This window comes from Balaenoptera acutorostrata, chromosome 15 (assembly GCF_949987535.1).
Source record: "Balaenoptera acutorostrata chromosome 15, mBalAcu1.1, whole genome shotgun sequence".
Classification (NCBI taxonomy): Eukaryota; Metazoa; Chordata; class Mammalia; order Artiodactyla; family Balaenopteridae; genus Balaenoptera; species Balaenoptera acutorostrata.
Window position 1 is genome coordinate 53,443,081 of NC_080078.1, and position 18,819 is coordinate 53,461,899.

Sequence of the window (18,819 nt, forward strand, 5' to 3'; positions counted from 1 at the left end):
TGGTCCACAGGAATCCCCCCACCAGTATGAGGACCACAGTAGGCCTTCAATAACTTTGACTTAAACAATTATATAAGCATATTTTATGCTCTCTAAATTGCCCAACCTTCCAAAAATAATAAACTAAAAGATAGCATAAACTCTGTGGGTCAAAAGAACAAGACAATCCAACAGAAAAGTAGGCAATGGATATAAACAGTTTGTAGAAAAAAGGAATACAAATGGGCAATACACACATGAACATATGCTCATTTTTTTTAAAAAACATTTTTATTGGAGTATAATTGTTTTACAATGGTGTGTTAGTTTCTGCTTTACAACAAAGTGAATCAGTTATACATATACATATATCCCCATATCTCTTCCCTCTTGTATCTCCCTCCCTCCCACCCTCCCTATCCCACCCTTCTAGATGGTCACAAAGCACCGAGCTGATCTCCCTGTGCTATGTGACTGCTTCCCACTAGCTATCTATTTTACATTTGGTAGTGTATATATGTCCATACATACACTACCACTCTCTCACTTTGTCCCAGCTTACCCTTCCCCTCCCCGTGTTCTCAAGTCCATTCTCTAGTAGGTCTGTGTCTTTATTCCCGTCTTGCCCTTAGGTTCTTCACCACCTTTTTTTTTTTTTTTTTTTTTTTAGATTCCATATATATGTGTTAGCATACGGTATTTGTTTTTCTCTTTCTGACTTACTTCACTCTGTATGACAGACTCTAGGTCCATCCACCTCAATACAAATAACTCAATTTCGTTTCTTTTTATGGCTGAGTAAGATTCCATTGTATATATGTGCCACATCTTCTTTATCCATTCATCTGTCGATGGACACTTAGGTTGCTTCCATGTCCTGGCTATTGTAAATAGAGCTGCAATGAGCATTGTGGTACACGACTCTTTTTGAATTATGGTTTTCAGGGTATATGCCCAGTAGTGGGATTGCTGGGTCATATGGTAGTTCTATTTTTAGTTTTTTAAGGAATCTCCATACTGTTCTGCATAGTGGCTGTATCAATTTACATTCCCACCAACAGTGCAAGAGGGTTCCCTTTTCTCCACACCCTCTTCAGCATTTATTGTTTGTAGATTTTTTGATGATGACCATTCTGACCGGTGTGAGATGATATCATATTGTAGTTTTGATTTGCATTTCTCTAATGATTAATGATGTTGAGCATTCTTTCATGTGTTTGTTGGCAATCTGTATATCTTCTTTGGAGAAATGTCTATTTAGGTCTTCTGCCCACATATGCTCATTTTTGATCATGATTAAATCAATAGAAATGAAGATAAATATCATTCCTATCTACATATCCATATCTATCCATCTATCTCTAGAACAAATCAATTCTATTAGGGTTACCCAATGATGATTAGGAAAATTAACAAATAAGAACACATTTTGACAAATTGTTTCATTCTTTATTTCATTACTAAAGTCTTGTATTTATTTGTCATTTCTTGTTTGGTAGAGAATGTAAAGTTTTCAGAAAAGCTAAATCATTTATTTCTCAAGAAAGATGATCCTGCATTAAAGTCAGAATATTGGAGGAAGACAGATCACACTACTGTAGAGTTAGTTACTTCCTGACACTGCAATTACTCCTGGCACATATACTTCAGCTGAGCGACCATAGAAGTGAGAAAATTCAAGGCTGGCTCTCAGACAGGCTGCAGCAGCAAATGGTGCTAATAGAAATCATCAAAAAGGAAGATGGTGAGCACCCTCAGGCTGTAGCAGGACGTCAAAAACTGCAAATACACATTTATATTCGAACTCAAGACTTCCTAGCCAATTCATGTATTGTAAGAAAAAAAGTGGAGGGGGGGGCGGCTTTCATTAAAAACAATGATTTGTGCACATTATCTCATTATTCCTCCTTACAGTTCAATAAAGTGAGGATTATTCTTATCTTCATTGCAAAGATGAGAAAACAGAAATTGTGAGTGGTCACACAGCTACTCTGGGAGAGCAGTGGCCAGAAATGAGGACATTTGACTCCAGACCCTCACTCATCACCACTCACATCTGATGGGCCATTCCATTAGTAGCTGGTCAGTATCCACCCAGAGCTTTCACTGTGAAACACAACTTTCATTCCCCAGGATTGGCAGGGAATTGGGGGCACTCAGCTCAACAGGTACTAGTGTTGGTTTGAGGCCCAGGAATGATTGCTGGTGGGACAGGCAGAAGGATGTATAAGAAGAATCCCAACCATTAAGGTCTATGTGAAGGAAATGAGAAATGAATGGGCTTGGAACACGTGGGAGACAAAATACGAGAAAGAGGAGAAAAGGTAGGAAGTAAAGCAAAACAAAACAAGCCTCTGCAGAGGATAAAGAGTATGGTGCTGTGCGAGAGAATGAGGAAATCTTTTCTTGACGCCACTGAAAAGGAGAAAGAAGAGAGAAGACAAAATGGCAGGTCAAACCCTGTGGCAACTGAGAAGCAACCCCATGGATGTCATCACAAAACCTCCTCTCCCTAGGCAGTGGATGTTGAGCCTTGAACGTGATGTTGGGGCTGATTCTGAGAGTGATCGAGAACCCTCAGAGGGACCCCCTAAGAATTTCGATCACTTACCAAACTCACGTTTAAAATTAAGACCTTACCCTAATGGTATGACAAAACCCAGGGTCAACCTATGGCAGTTGATGAAAAACAGGTAAGTTAGAGCAGATTCCCCAACCACAGAGCTCTTTCCTGGAACAGAGATCCTTCACTGGGCTCCACAGACCCCCAAGATATCTATGAAGAGATTTCAGGGGGTTCAAGAACTTCAGTGGGGTTGGGGAAACTTCATCTTTATTTTCACTCACACTTAACTAAAAGTAACGGTTTCCTTCTATAATGAACACAGGCAGGAAATCACAGGAGTGATTTCCATAGGACCTCTGCCTTTGTCACCAAGAGATAACCATCCAGCTTGACGGTCAAGCTATGAAGAGTGGAGAGTACGATGTATTTCCTATTTCAACCAAGGGGAAATTTACACTTATTTTACAATGCATTTTGAACAGAGATAAGAATCAATGGCTCTAAAACCTGATTCTTCAATGTGAATGTGTAACACGTGACCTGTGACTCCTATCAAAATGCGAATTGTGATTTAGCAGGTCTGGGGTGGGACCTGAGACTCTGCATGTCTAACAGGCTGGCTCTCAGGTGATTTGGGGACCACACTTTGAGTAACTAGGCTGCAGAGCTGCTTGGATGTAGAGTTTTAAAGATGATGATTCTTATTTAGACAGGTAGAACAAGTCCTTTGAGTCCTTTCAGCTATAGAGTCTATGAAGCTTGGTGTGCATTTGACACCTCCCATGATAACATGAAAAGTTATCTCAAAAATATTCTCTTGGTGTTTATTAATTTCTATGGTTAGGCAAATTGTTCCCACATCTGTGTCTCCATAGCAGTTTGCTGATAGCTGTCTATGGTTTCATTTATCACATGGTATTAATGACTGTAGTACATGCTCCCTGTGCATGTGCTGACCACGCCTTCCTCATCTTTACCTCCAGTGTCTATCACAGGGTTTGGCAGATATTAAGTTGTAATGCACGTTTGGCAGGGAGTTTATTGATGCCATGTTTTCTTTCTCAATTCTTGAACTGTGGGTTCACATTTGCATTTAATTCCCAAAGCAATTTTGGGAGATAAAATATCTTCTGCCTAATTTTCCGCATCACCCAAATACTCCTTTTTACCTGGGGCCTACATGCTTTTTAATTACACTTCCACTTGTCTAATTTAGCCTAAGAGGCCTGTTTGTAATTCAGAACCACAACCAAAGATAGAACTGACACTTCTAGGTGCCTTTCAGTCAAAAGACTTCCTGGCAGAACAATTTGTAGTTATTACAAATGGGGTTGATAGAAAGTTCTGCCACATGTTAGCTAAAGGCATGTAGTGTAAGTTGTGGATGCCCTGAAATGGCCATAAAATAAACTCTGTGTGGTTCTAAATCCCAGGTGTTTGGGCCTTAGCCTTCTTAACAAAGGCCCATACAGGTATGTTCAAGGGCACTGGAACTTTATCTAAACCCATGTCCACAATCACAGTGGCGAAGGATGGAGCATTTTGAGTAGGTTGCTTATATTTGGCCTGAAAGGGCCAGGCTGGCTTGGATGTATATGTATGTTTTTTCTGAAAACGCTTTCAAGCTTTCATTGTGGACACACTCATTCCTTCTTGGGGAAAAGGAGGCAGAGACACATGTTCTGAGATTGTCACCTCGAGTGGCAGTTCCGCCAGCTCTCCTGCTCCACTGGCCCTTCGGGTGGGATTTTCCAACCTATAAGTTCAGCTTGGTCTTCCCTAGTTCCCCGCCAACTTCCTCCTTCAGGGGAAAATCTGTTGCGCAGCTTTCCATGCCCCCATCTGGTGGGGTTTGATGTGGTGTTCACCCTCACGTATGCCTCCCAGAACTTTGAGATTGTGTAGCTGTTGCCTGTGATTTCTGCATCTAATTTCTGAAGCTCAAGTCTCCTTCTTCCCAGAAGGCCTTTCCGGGATGTCTGGGCTTCTGTGTTAATTCACACTCTTAATTCTTGTTTCAGGAATGTTCTGTGAGTACTGGGCTTCCCTCTTATTCTACCATGTCTCTTATGAATTGCCATGTTTCTTTCCTTGGGGAATGGATCTTGCCAGAGATTGGCACTCTGAGGAAACTTCAGATGATTATGGCTGGATTGCCTCGTCTTTGAAGTAACATTGACCCTGTTAGTCAACTTCAGTTATCTGTGGGAGAACTCCAGGACTTCTAACCCTCAGGCTGTTATTCCTCTGAACTGTGCTTCTGGATGGCACTTTCCTGGAGCCCCATTCCTCACCATGTACTCCCAGCTCAGCCCCAGAGCCGTCCTTGTGAAAGTACCTCAGATCACATCACTCCTCCGCTCAGAACCCTCCACTGGCTCCCATTGCGCTCTGAGTGGAACACAGAGGCCACAAGGGACCTATAAGACCTGAGAGATCTGTCTCCAGCCCCAGAAGTCCCATATCTCTGACCTAAGACCCTACAGTCCTCCTCAAACACGGCCACCCTACTGTTCTTCCAACACACAGGCTCATTCCCAACCCAGAGTCTTTGCATTTGCTAATCCTTCTCCCTGGGAAAATCTTGCCCCACATGTTGGCATGGGCCCATCCTTCTCCTCCTCACTCAAATGCTTCCTTCTCAGTGAGTACCCCTCTGGTTACTCTATGTAAAATTTCAAACCACGCTCCTCATCCTTCCCCCACACCCACTCCCTAGTTTTCCACTTGGGATTGATTTATTTTTCCTAAGCCCTTATTACCAACTGACATATTTTACCAACTTATTGCGTTTACGGTCTCACCCCTACATCTAGAATGTAAGCTCCATAAAGGCTAGGATTGTAATTTTTATCCTCTACTATTTAAAAGTATTTGCTGAGTGGCTGTCTATTAAGTAGTTGTTGACTAGATGAATGAATCAGGGTTTCTTTCTGAGGTGACGAAAATGTTCTAAAATTGGTGATGGCTGTACATATTTATGAATATACATAAACTAAAAACCATTGAACTGTACACTTTAAATACATGAATTGCAAGGAATGTGAAATAAAGCTGTTTAAAAAGAGAGAGGCATGGTATCTCAGCCATCCTAATGCAGGAGTTGGCTTGTGTGTGTTCTGTGCTCTGTGTGAGTAGATGTGAGGTCGTCTGAGAACATTGGCGTGAGATCTGAATTAGGAGGCATCTGAACAATGGTTATAAAGTAGGGGCTCTAGAGTCTGAGGACCAAGTTCAATCCCAACTACTCCATTTTCTGGTTGTGGAAACTTTGGAAAGTCACTACATTTCTCTGTAAGTTTTTAATCTGCAAAATGGGCTGAAAAGAGTACCAAATGTCAGTGTTGTGAGGATTAAGTCAGACAATTTCTGCAAATGGTTTAGCACAGCATATGGCCCCATGGGGTGTGTTCAATACACAGTTGCTACTTTAATTTTTATTATTGTTATTATTTTCTGGAGTCCTAGGGATGGGGTACTGAGAAAAGAAGATGGCAGTGGTTGTAGCTCCCAAAGCTATTATCTCCCATTAAAATTCACTTGGATTTTCTCAGGTCTGTCAAGGCAATCCCCAGTTTATACTAAACCTGACCTCTGCCCACATATTCTTTCACTGCTTGATCTTACTTCAGTAGTTCACAAACAAGGCAGCCCATCAAAAGCATATAGAGCTTTTAAAAATAAGTCCTTGAGCCTCACATTTAGGTATAGAGCAGTGGGTCTCAAAGTGTGGGCCTGGGACCAGAAGCATCAGCATCGCCAGCCCTACACAAGGCCTGCTGAATTGGAAATTCAGTGTAGGGCCCAACAATCTGTTTTAACAGCCCTCCAGGTGATTCTGATGCATGCTCAAGTCGACACTACCTGACCAAGTGGAATCTGATTTTTGATAAGCTCCTCTTGTGATTTTGACCTGCTCATTTGCATACTGTCATTGGGAACAAGTACTACAATGACAGCAATACCATGATCCATCTATTACATAGTCATGACTAAGCCATCCACTGTTTGCAACCTATAAGCAGAAACAGCCTCAGAATTCTCTTACATGGACAGGACTTCAGCAATGAAATGAACAGGTCATGTAAACACCTTTGAGAACCCATTTCCCCTGGGTACACTACTTTAATTTCTGTTAAGCTTACTCACTTGTTTTTGGCACAAGCTTGTTTTCAAGGCTACTTTATCGCTTGATTCATTTAATTTATCTGTCACCAAACATTTTTCATGTCCCTACTCTGTGTCAAGCCATCAACACCAATACAACGTATGTTGGTGCAGCCACTATGGGAAACAGTATGGAGGTTCCTCAAAAAAGTAAAGGTAGACTTGCCATATGATCCAGCAATCCCATTCCTGGGCATATATCTGGACAAAACTATAATTCAAAAAAATACAGGCACCCCTATGCTCACAGCCGATGGCTATTGGCTATTCACCCAAGACATGGAAGCAACCTAAATGTCCACTGACAGATGAATGTATAAAGAAGATGTGGCACATATATACAATGGAATATTACTCAGCCATAAAAAGAATGCAATCACACTATTTACAGAAAAATGCATGGACCTAGAGATTATCATACCAAGTCAAGTAAGTCAGAAAGAGAAAGACAAATACCATATGATATCACTTATATGTGGAATCTAAAATATGACACAGGGACTTCCCTGGTGGTCCAGTGGCTAAGACTTCATGCTCCCAATGCAGGGAGCCTGGGTTCAATCTCTGGTCAGGGAACTAGATCCCACATGCTGCAACTAAGAGTTCGCATGCCACAACTAGGACCCGGCACAGCCAAGTAAATACATAAATAAGAATATTTTTAAAAAATAAATAAATTAAATAAATATATAAATAAATAAATAAAATACGACACAAAGGAACATATCTATGAAACAAAAACCAACTCACAGACATAGAGAACAGACTTGTGGTTGACAAGGGGGGCTGGAGAAGGGGAGGATTGGGAGTTTGGGATTAGCAGATGAAAAGTATTATATAGAGAATGGTTAAACAACGAGGCCCTACTGTATAGCACAGGGAACTATATTCAATATCCTGTGATAAACCGTAATGGAAAAGAATTTTAAAAAGCATATATATATATATATATGACTGAATCACTTTTCTGTACAACAGAAATTAACACAACATTGTAAATCAACTATATTTCAATTAAAAAAACAATGGATTGTCACATTTCCTGAGAAAACATTTTGGAGGACAAAACTGATCATTCATGGAGATGATGGCATTTCCTTTCATAGGGAGCCTCAGGAATTGGGTAGACAACATTCCATACAGGCCACTTAAATACTGACTTTTCTAAACGTAGGAGAGTGGACTGTACAGTTCTCTTTGTATCACTGCAAAGCTACACTACTACATAAAAAGTGAACATTTATTTGCAGCATGTTCTTAATTTTCTTAAAGATAAGTGTGTAATTATCTTGTATGATTTCAAAAATCCCAAAAAACTACTATAGCCCAAACATGAGTTAGTGAAAATAAAAATAATAAAACATAGCTTCATTGGAGAACAGAGAGGAACTTCGTAAAGATACTGGAATAGTGGGGCTTGTAAAATATCAGTATGGTGGATACTATTTGGCCTATGCAATTTCCATTTCTAAGAAATGATGATTTTGTTGCTTTTTAAAACCAAAGTACTGGGGTTTGATCCTGCTTTTAAGTTAAGCACATGTTAAATCACATGTCACAATATGGATCTGAGAAATACCTCTTATCTCCCTCTACAACCTGGCATCAAAATAAGATTATTCAGTCAGGAAGTGAAATGAAAGCGCCAGCCAGACTTGCTGCTGTCTCCTGTTATGTTATCCAAGGGCATCAAAAATTTTCTATAGAAAAGAGGGCTCCAGCTATAGAAACAGAAATCACATTTTTCAGGCTTACCAGTTTAATGTGTTCTCGCTTCTGGTATTTTTCGCTATAATACTGTTCTTGTCGAAGATTAAGCAGCTGCTGCTGTTGTTTGTCCTTCAAGTCTGTTGACTTTTGGGTCATTTCGGCATCCAGGGCAGCAAGGTCTTGCTCAATTGTTGATGAACCATGGTCAGGGCTGCTGGGTTCTGATCTGCAGAGACACAGAGCTTGACTCACAAAATATGTAGGTCAGAGCAAGGTGGAGGGAGGGCTGCACACCAGAGTCCCTCTTAGAGACTCTGTTTGGAAATAAATATTTCGATAAACCACTTGAGACAGAGGCTGATACCCCAAGGACAAGCTTAGCAGCAGAAGGTCTCCAAACACAGAAAGTAGATGAAATTTGTGCTGCTCTAAAAAGAGGTAGTGGCAGAAAAGGAAAGCCAGGAGGCTGGGGGCCCTGGCAGTGGTGGTGGAAAGAATGTCAATCCCCCCTTGGGAAAAACAATGTCTAATAAGGACTTTTTGAGGCTTTTATTTTTTATTTTTTAACGTGGCATGTATAATGTAATTTCCAGCTACATTTCTCCTGTACACTCTGCTGCACTGATGATTCTGTAGGGGGAGTTGAAAAGGTGATGAATTTTGCATCTGAGCGGTGTAGATTGACAACAGAGAGCATGTGCGGACGTCACGGGCCAGCAACACTCCCAGCTGACACGTTCTGTTTCTTGACATCTTTTAATAGCAAGATTTGTTATTAAAATAAGTTTATTTGGGGGCTGAACCAACTTCATTGATATCTCCACCCAAAATGGCACTTTGGTTCCAAGAGAAAGGAGGATGAATTGGGTTCATTCTAAAATATTTATCGAGTGCTCACTCTGTGCAGGGGGACTTTCTTTGAGTTATTCATAAAGAATTATACAGATATTTTGACGTTTAGGACTAATGTTGAATCAAAACAAAGCAATTCTCACTAACATTATTGTGTTAAAACATACGGTGTGATTCCTTCAAATTTTGTGCTCTTACTTCTTGTAGGACAAATAGAATGAGAGACAGTGTTGGAAACGGGGTACCAAGAGCAGGTCTGTTCTTTTCATTTATATGGAAACCGCTGCAGAAAGAACCACCTAAGATACCCAGCGCATCAGATTCGGTCTCCATGTTTTCACTTGCGGCCAAGTGGAACGAGTAGAAGAGGTTTTTTGAATCAGCTGGTGCTAATTCCTCTTACTTTCTCTTTGAATGAGGCCAACACAATGGTGCCACATGGAGAGGCAGTTGGTAGAAGCTAGTGTTAGGATCCTATTTTGTCAAATAAGGGATGCAGAATTTCCTCAAAGGTTTCTAAACATCAGAATCACATGGCAGCACTGAGGTGGCCCTCCATCTCGGCATGAGTACAAGTCTATTTATCAACATCAGAGGAGAGGAGCATTGGAGGGGTGACCTCTGTCTTGGCATGAACATGAGATACATTTACAATCTGCTGCAGCAGGAAGTTGGTGTAGCCAGAACATAAAGTGTTGCTTCAGTGAGCCACGACCACCATAGCAGAGGCAACAGGGCAACATTTCTTGACCACTCAGCAGGTGCCAGGGACGTTCTGCTTTACTTCTGGCTTTCACAACAACCCAGCTAGCAGGTGTGACCATCTCCTGTTTATATTTGAGGAAATTGAGTTTCAGTGAGACAATTTTCCTAAGGACACAGTATGGGGAAGCAGCAGTGCAGCTTACCCAAGGACAAACATCTAGAAAACAGCAAAGTCTGTGCTCTGAGAACAACACAGTGTGTGACAGAAACCATCTTTGAATGATCTACTCTTCACATTTTGTGAAAACTCAGTTGAGACTACGGATATTTGAATAAGAAACTGATCTAATATAACGTTGTACATATGAAACTTATATAATGTTATAAACCAATGTTACCTCAATAAAAAATAAATCTAAAAATTATTTATTAATTCATTAGAAAATATAAGTCCATTACATACTAAAATATTTTGTGAAAAATAACTATACTTTCAAAACAAGAAGAAAATCAGTGAGATTAAAAAAATCTCACTGGCAAAAAAAAAAAAAAAGAATATAATGGACATTATGTCCATTTATTACTCTGAGGAGTTTTCAGGATTTTAATGTGTATCATGGGGGGATGGGAAATGGACAGACATAATCAGACCTCAGTGTCTTTGCCTCTTGAAGAAAAGTTTCTCCTGATGTATTTTTTGATACAAGATGCTTAGGGATTTTTGTTTGTTTGCTTTTTGAGGGAAAGTAAAGAAAAATAACCAAGGGACGAATGTTTCTGCATCTTCTCCAAAAACAGGGTTGAAGATATTTTCCGCTGTTGCCTAATGTTGCCTGCGTATGATCCAAGAGATGAATTCTTTTGTAATTTAATACCAGGAAAATGTTTGTCCCTCTTGGAAAAGCAAGTTTCCTTTAATCAGATAAGGAGAATTATCTAACCCGTATTTCCTTTTCTCAGAAGCTAAGAGCTAACTTTAGTGTTCAAGGACAGAAATTACATTAAATGGTTACTTCTGTCCAGTCGAAATACAACACGGGTCACATATTTGATTTTTGTCCACATATGTGATTTGAAATTTTTAGTAGCAATCTTAAAAAGTAAAAAGAAATGAGTGAAATTAATTTTAATAATATATTTTACATAGCTTGATTATCAAAAATATTATCATTTCAACATGTAATTAAAATCAATATACATCAATATAAAAATATGAAATTTTTTTTTTTTTTTAGTGAAGACTTTGAATTCTGGTGTGTTATTTTATACTTGAAGCACATTTCAATTCCAATGAGTCACTGTTTGTGGTTAGTGACTCATGTATTGGACAGCAGATCTGGTAACTGGTAGACAGTCTGTGTGCATATGTATGTGTGTACGTTTTTTCTTTTCTGTTTTTATAGGATTTTTATACATGTCGTCTATGATAAGTTACTTTAATATTCTACTGGAAGTTTGCAGGATATGACATAAATAAATGAATACAGGAATAAACAAATGACTACATACATATCACTAAGATCAAAATTTAGAAGTTTTAGGCCAAGCTTTGCCTGAACTATTTTGTAACCGTGGGTAAATGTTAAGCCTTTCGTTTTCAGATTCCTCCTTGAAGAAGTGATAACAGTTCACCTAGATGGCTTCTAAGGCTGCTCCAGGTCTAAAAAATGACGATTTTGCTGCTTTTAAAAACCCAAGTACTGGGTTTTAATTGTGCTTTTAAGTTAAGCACATGTTAAACCATACATCACAAGATGCATCTGAAAAATGCCTCTTACCTTTCTCTCTAACCGGGCATCAAGATCGGATTATTGAATAAGGAAGTGAAGGGAAGGATGGAAGGATGTGGTACAGCCTGCCTGACTCTTAGCTTCTGTGCTCACATAGTTTCCCCACATTACCACGTTAGGCACTTTGGGGTGATAACTGAGTAGGTCGTGTTCACTGCTGTGTCCCCAGGGCACACAGAAAGCGCTCAGTAAATATTGGTTGAATGAATGTGTGAGAAACGCTTCTCCCCAGCACGGTCTGAGTACATGGGGCTGTGGGGACCCTTAGGCCCCAAACAAGGATTATCTGTACAGGGCTTTGTGGGTTTCAGATAGGGCAGCAAAGGGCAGTAAAGGTTCTCTTTTCAATAAGACAAGTTGCCTCTTCAGCTTGGTTCTAGCCCACAGCAAAATGCCACACCCCCCAGGTTGGCAGCTGCAATATGGCAAGTCAGCCAGTCGGTCTTGGGCCTACAGGCTAGAACTCAAGGGTAGGACTTCCCGCATATCTAGTCTCAGAATTTGGTCAAATAAAGAAATTCAGTCTACAAGCAAAAGTGAGCTGAGAGGACACAAAAGCTGTAGAGAGTGGAGGGAGTTGGGTGGCTTTCCTTCTTACAGTGGTGTAGATCCAAAACGTGGTGCAAAACACTGAAAATCCATCAACTAAACTTCAATTAAAAAAAAAAAAGAACTATCAAGCAAAGACTGTGATATGACAATTTGCAAAGGAATAAATATAAATTGACAATAAATATGCCCAAAAATTCAACTTAATAAGGAAATGCAAATTAAGATACTAATGACATCATTTTTTTCTCCATCAGTTTGCACTTTCATATCTTGCTGATAGTTACAAACTGAAACAGAAAAGTCTTTAAATTGATCTAGGGATCCCACTTCTAAAATTTTAAGAAAATAGGAATATATGAAAAGATTTATACATACATATTTATTAATACATTTCTTATAATAACAAATAATCAAAAACAACACTTACATTCATCAATAAAAAGTCATTTAAATTAATTGTAGTTTGTCCATTCAAAAAAAAAAAAAAAAACACTGAAAATCCATGTAACTGACTCTCCTCCTTTATACTATAAAACAAACAAAAAATACCCCTTCAACTTACTTTTTCTTACTATCCTTTTTGGCTGTCTTTTCCAAAGCTGCCCTCCTTCGCAAGTAGTCATTCTGGATTTCATTATATTTTGTAGTGTGTTCTTTGATAAGGTCAGTGGTTTTCTTGTGGTGTCTCTTAACCAGGTCTTTCATTTCTTTGTAGTGCTTCTTTTGAAGTTTCACAAACGACTTCTGTTGCTTTAGCTCTTCAATTGTCTGCGCTTCTACTTCTGCAACAAATGGGTATGAGAGCTGAGAGGCCTGGAAGGGCTGAGAGGACAGAGCAGTTGCTGTTGAGCAGTATTTTTCTGACCCCAGCCCACTGGACCTTGAGAGCAGAGCTTGGAAGTCAAACGTGTGCTCCAGGCTGGCTTTATGGCTTGGTAACTTTGTGACTATGTTACCAAATTTCTCAACGACCCAATTTCTTTACTCATAATTTTTAAAAAAGTTTGGGATCCCTAGAAACAGAGCCCAAGAGAGGGATTCAGGTACATATGATTTACCAAGGGGGGCTCTCAGTAGGAGGGGAGTGAGGGCAGCAGATACAGAAGAAGAAGTAGCTAAACAAGGATGTGGCCTTGGCTGGAGTCCAGCTTCTGCCTGATCCCAGGGGGAGCTCTGGAGCATGAACTGTACTACAGAGTTTGTCTCACCTTGAGGCAAGAAAGCCAGCTTTTTGCCTATTTGGGAATGTCAGTTGTAGGGAGGCATAAGCTCCTGGAGAGGGGGCTTCCTTTTGGCTGAGGGCAATTTTCTTTCTTTCTTTCTTTCTTTTTTTTTTTTATAAAAGATCTCCCACACAATCTTCAGCTATCCCTGTGGTTTGCTAATATGTTTGCAAATGGCACTGCACCTGCTTTTATATAAATTTTGGATGCCTAGAGCATCAAATGTATCAGGGCATTGTCAGAGACATTGTGTCATAAAGAGCTCAAATGGATATAATGAGATATGCTCCATGATCGACAGAGTAGCAAGATATTTATCAGATAAGAAATCCCTCTTCATGATCAGTGTGCCTTCCATGAGGGCAATTTTCAAAAGCAGAGGAAGCTATGAGCTGTTAGGAGCCAACGTTTACTACAGCTGGGAGCTGGGTGCCACAGATGGTAAAGGGGATTTTGGTGGGCACTAACAGGATCCACTTTAAAGATCACACAATTTCTACTTTTTAGGGTTGTTATGGTGATGATGAAATAAAAGAATTAATGCAAAGTTTTTAACATAGTTTCTGGCAGTGTGCCTGTTAGAGGTTTAACAAATGATTGTACAGGTTCTACAGCACCATTTCTAAGGGGCACTATTCACAGTATAGGTATTGTAGGTTTGTATATTTATCACACCATTGCTCCAGTATAGATCATTAAGGTGAGGGAAGGACTTTCTTTGCTGTGATTTGCCCAAAGGTACCATAAGGGTTGGTGGTAGTTTATATCACTACATAGTGTTTTATTTAATGCCAAGAAAACATTTAATGTGACAGAGCTTGATTTTAAAACAGTCTGTGTTTTACTGACTTGTTCAATCAATTGTAAGAATATACATTTAAAAAATACGTTAACATTTCTAAAACTAAGATGCATCGTGTAGTCAATGGAGTGTCACAATTTGTTGGTGCTTTTCTTTCTTGGCCATCCATGAGTAGTGGGGTACCTTAAAAAGGATGATGCCTTAAATTCAATGAATTATCATTTATTTAGACCTAGATTAAGCCATAGTTCACATGTTTTCATCCTTTGATGTGACCTTTCTGCTTCTGGGAACAAAAATAAGTTATGATAAATATTTAGAACTCTCAAGAGATTCAGAAATAATATATGCCATGAATAACAACAGACCTGAACAGCAAATGATATATCTAGTGGATAAACATTGAAATCAGAATGACAATTTATGTTCTTAAATGATAAGGTCTTTAAGCAACTGAAATATGTTTCCCTTTTTAATAATGTATCTATTCTCCTGACATTCGATTCCTTTTGAGAAAGAGGCCAGGGAGAGAATCAGGTACATTTATTTAATGGTTTCCCTCAGGCCCAGATGGACTCATTATGGTTGCATAATGACTGATTATATTAAAATTTATAATCCTAAGGAATTGCTGCAGTTTTGGTGACAGATTCAACCTCACTTCTTTAAAAATGGTGTGCAGCACATCCGCTGTGGCAAGTTTAGCAACAGGGTTCAAGATGTTCCAACCTATGACTAAAAATAATTCTACGAAAAGTATTATTTTTTTAAAAAGTCTGTGGATGAAAGGCTATTGTTTGAATATGTCCTTAAGCATAAAGGTAATGTCCATTTATATAAGGAAACAAATACCACTCATAAATCACCCAGAGATAATCACTGCTAATATATTGATATAGACACCCACCTTTCATCTACGCATTTGTGTATTTTTAAATAATATTGGAATCATGCTCTTATTTACACTTCTGTCTCTTGTTTTATGTGTGAACATTGTATTGTTTCCCATGGAATTAAATCTTTAAACACATGTTTTCTTTTCATACATTCCTAAAGTAATTTTTGGATGCATATTTTATGTATTATTTTGGTGAAAACGTAAATACACATCCCTCTCAATTTTCACAAAGTGAAGAGGTTTCTGTAGCCACCACTTAGATCAAAATCAGAATATTATCAGCGCCCCAGAGGCCCTCTTTTCGGTTCCAGCCCTCCCTCCCACCCCCTAAGTATAATCCAAATCCATGTTTCTAAGAACACAAATTACTTTTGCCTGTTTTTGAACTTTGTGTAGCTGGAATCATAAAGAATGTGCTCTTTGGTGTCTGTCCTCTTTTCTTCAACATTATGCTTTGCTTTATGCTTTATGCTTTCTTCAAGATTTATCCATGTAGTTGTGTGTAACTGCAGTTTATTTATTTCTACAGCTGTATCCTATTTTATTCTGTGACTATACCACAATTTATCCATTCTACTGTTTATGGATATTTAAGTTGTTTACAGTTTTTGGTTCTTATCCATAGTGCTGTTTTTTGTGTACACTTCTGTTGTATGTTGGGCCAACATGCTACACACTGCTACATACTGCTAATTGTGTTAAAGAAAGCTTGTACCAATTTTAGTCCCATTAGTTTAAGAAATTAACCAAATATAAAATATTCCCAAACTGTATCATCATTCTTAAACTCTGTGTAGTCTATGGTCACAAAGAGTTCATATTCTGCATTTCTAAAATATGCTTTATTGTGGGCACTTTGGGAAGATTGCATTCCTGTTCACTGGGTCACATTTCCAGTATGAAACTATTCCTTGATTCCAAAATATATCTTGTGAAATTATGTTATTTTTTTATTCCAGTAGGGTCCTATTTGCCAAGTATGGTTACTTCTCTGTGATTATATTGTGTAACATGGCCTGAAGTAGATGTATCTGTAGATGGTTTTAGAAGAGAAATATTAATGATGTTATATTTCAAAGGTGAAATCTCCTATCCTCTAAATACTTACCCTGCGTAATATTCAGCTGCCTAATTCCATAGGGAAAAAAGGTGGTATTTACCTGTTAAAACACTCTGAATAAGATCTTCTGTTTTGGCAGGTGCCTTTACAGAGCCTGAAAAAAAAAAAATAGCCTCTTTTAACTTTTAAAATTGTTTTCTTCCTGTAAAACAATGTTTGGCGCTTGACTCTAAGTCTCTTTATGGAGAAATTACAAATTGCGGGAGAAAATTATCCTAAAAATATTCTAAGAAATGTCTTCAGTTTGTAACTTTGGGGCAAACCTAATTAAATGTGAATCTATATGCTCCAGTTATAGAAAGGCCATTCCTCCACTTTGAAGCAAAACTTTGTCAACAAATTCAGTTTAGGCTACTGCTACCTTCTGGCCATAACAGGAATGACAAGTGATCTTTTAAAAATCAAAGGCTGACCAGCAGGCAGGAATAAGGTTGCAGGCAAGATCCATTAGAGGGTGCCAAAATCACTGGACAAACGCTTGAGAAACAGGATAGTTGCATAGTCTTAAAGTGTCTCCAACATCAGATACCCCCAACATAATGCTCTCAGAACAGCATTGCTTCTGTGATGTTCTTGCCAAAAATGCATAATTTTAGTTTAATCATGAGAAAACATCAGGCCAACCCAAATTGAAGGATAATCTACAAAATAACTGACTCTTCAGAAGTGTCAAGGGCATGAAAGACAGGACAGACTGAGGGACTGTCATAGATTCAAGGAGGCTAAGGAGACATGCCAATTAGTACAACGTGGGATCCTGAGCTGGAACCTGGAACAATCAAAGACATTAGTGGAAAGCAGGTGAAGTTCAAACAAGGTCTGTGGTTTAGTTCAGGGTATTGTGCCAATGTTAATTTCCTGGTCTGACTCTGACAGATGTTAATGCCAGAGAAGAGGGGTCCAGTTTTGCAATGTATTCTGTGCTATTTTAAAAATTATTCTGTAAGTCAAATGATTCCAAAGCACTCAGGTAAAAAAATAAAATGCTAAAATGCTAAATTCTCTTTTACTCTCAAAAGCACAAGGTTATATTCACTATTAAAATTAATTATTCATATTCTAGAAACACACTAAATGTTTGTATTTGGTATATAAAAAACTTCATTTGAAAATATCACTTCTTTTTATACACAGGTTATCTCCTTATTACTATTAATCTCAACAACCTCCTTTCTTAAGTAGTCTCAGTAGGAGCATAGAAGCTAAAGGGAAGAATTTTAGGATCGTGGAGAACTGGTGTCAGTCTTGCCTTCACTCTTCATTAGCGACTTGGCCTTCAAGAAGTACCTTGTCATTTCAAAACTGCAATTTATTCATCTGCACCATGGGGGCAGTGGTAGAATCGACTCTCAGAAGCCTGGTTTAAGAGTTAAACGAGATAATCCACGTGAAGCATTTAGCAGCGTGCTCAGCACATGATAGGCACTTAAAATTGGTGAAAGGAAGTGGAGAAAGATGTGAAGGAATTCTTGGCAGAAACGTAACTTAGTAAGGTAGAACTAAGAATGTGCTTCTAAAGCATAGCTGCATATAAGGTGCTTGAAGAACCCTTCACACACCCTGCCAGCAGATGGACCATAATCCATCACTAAATAAAGACATGGGAAATCTGGGTGATATTTTGTTGTGGCCTCGTAAATTGTCAGCAGAGCCAGATGAGCACTTATGAGTCTCTTGGCCTTCCTTCGTTTGTTCCTTCCTTCCCTCATTCATTCCCTCATCACACATTTCTGGAGCATCTCCTAAGTCCATGCATTTTTGCCCATGTGATGTTTTCACTAAGTCAATCATGCTACCTCCTTCAGTGGTACATATAAACTAGAAGCTCCTAGTCATGTAGCACAGCTCTCTCATCAGAGTGTTTACCTGGAGCTGGTTGGTTGTGGAGAGCCTGGGAGGGTGGTTTGGGTGTCAGGGATGTAGTGTGATTCATCCCGTTTTCTGCTGGAGTTGTCCTGGCTTCACTTGGAGCTTCTGACTGTGTTTCCCCAGGATCAGCCTAAAATCATAAACATCCTTTAATTTTTCACACTTCTTATGGTTATTTTGTGACCTTCCTAAACCCACAAAGCTACATTTGATAGCATTTTCACAACTCATTTGGACTCTGAAATATCACATCTGAAACTGTGTGGAAAGCAGGGTAAAAACAGCATGGTATTGAACCATGAATTTGGCCAGTTAATTGTATTAAAGGCCCCGATATTTATGCTTTTCTATGCCCACTGCTCTTGGACGTGTCCTCCAGCACTGACTCTGGACCTGAGCATGTGATTTGCTTTGGTCAAATGAGAGAGTAGCAAACTTGATGTAAGCAGTGGATTGAAAAGCCATTTGCAAATGTTTTTTCTCTTTCTCAGACCCCTGCTATAGCCATGGAGGATGAGTGCCCACATGGAGGAGAGCTAAGTCACGTAGACAAGGATGTCCTGGACCAGCCAGCCCTGAGCTGACA

General features: G+C 39.1%; 1 protein-coding gene across 6 annotated transcripts in view; it reads right to left on the reverse strand.

The window, feature by feature from the left end:
• Positions 1 to 18,819, reverse strand: part of PLCB1 (phospholipase C beta 1) — a 697,632-nt gene that overhangs the window by 86,701 nt on the left and 592,112 nt on the right. For all 6 annotated transcript variants that reach the window (XM_057529141.1, XM_057529138.1, XM_007165239.2 and 3 more), the window contains 4 exons: positions 18,231 to 18,363; positions 16,405 to 16,458; positions 12,884 to 13,103; positions 8,468 to 8,648 (listed from right to left, as the gene is read on the reverse strand). In XM_057529141.1, the coding sequence (XP_057385124.1) occupies positions 8,468 to 8,648; positions 12,884 to 13,103; positions 16,405 to 16,458; positions 18,231 to 18,363 (588 nt within the window). The remainder of the gene's footprint in view (positions 1 to 8,467; positions 8,649 to 12,883; positions 13,104 to 16,404; positions 16,459 to 18,230; positions 18,364 to 18,819) is intronic.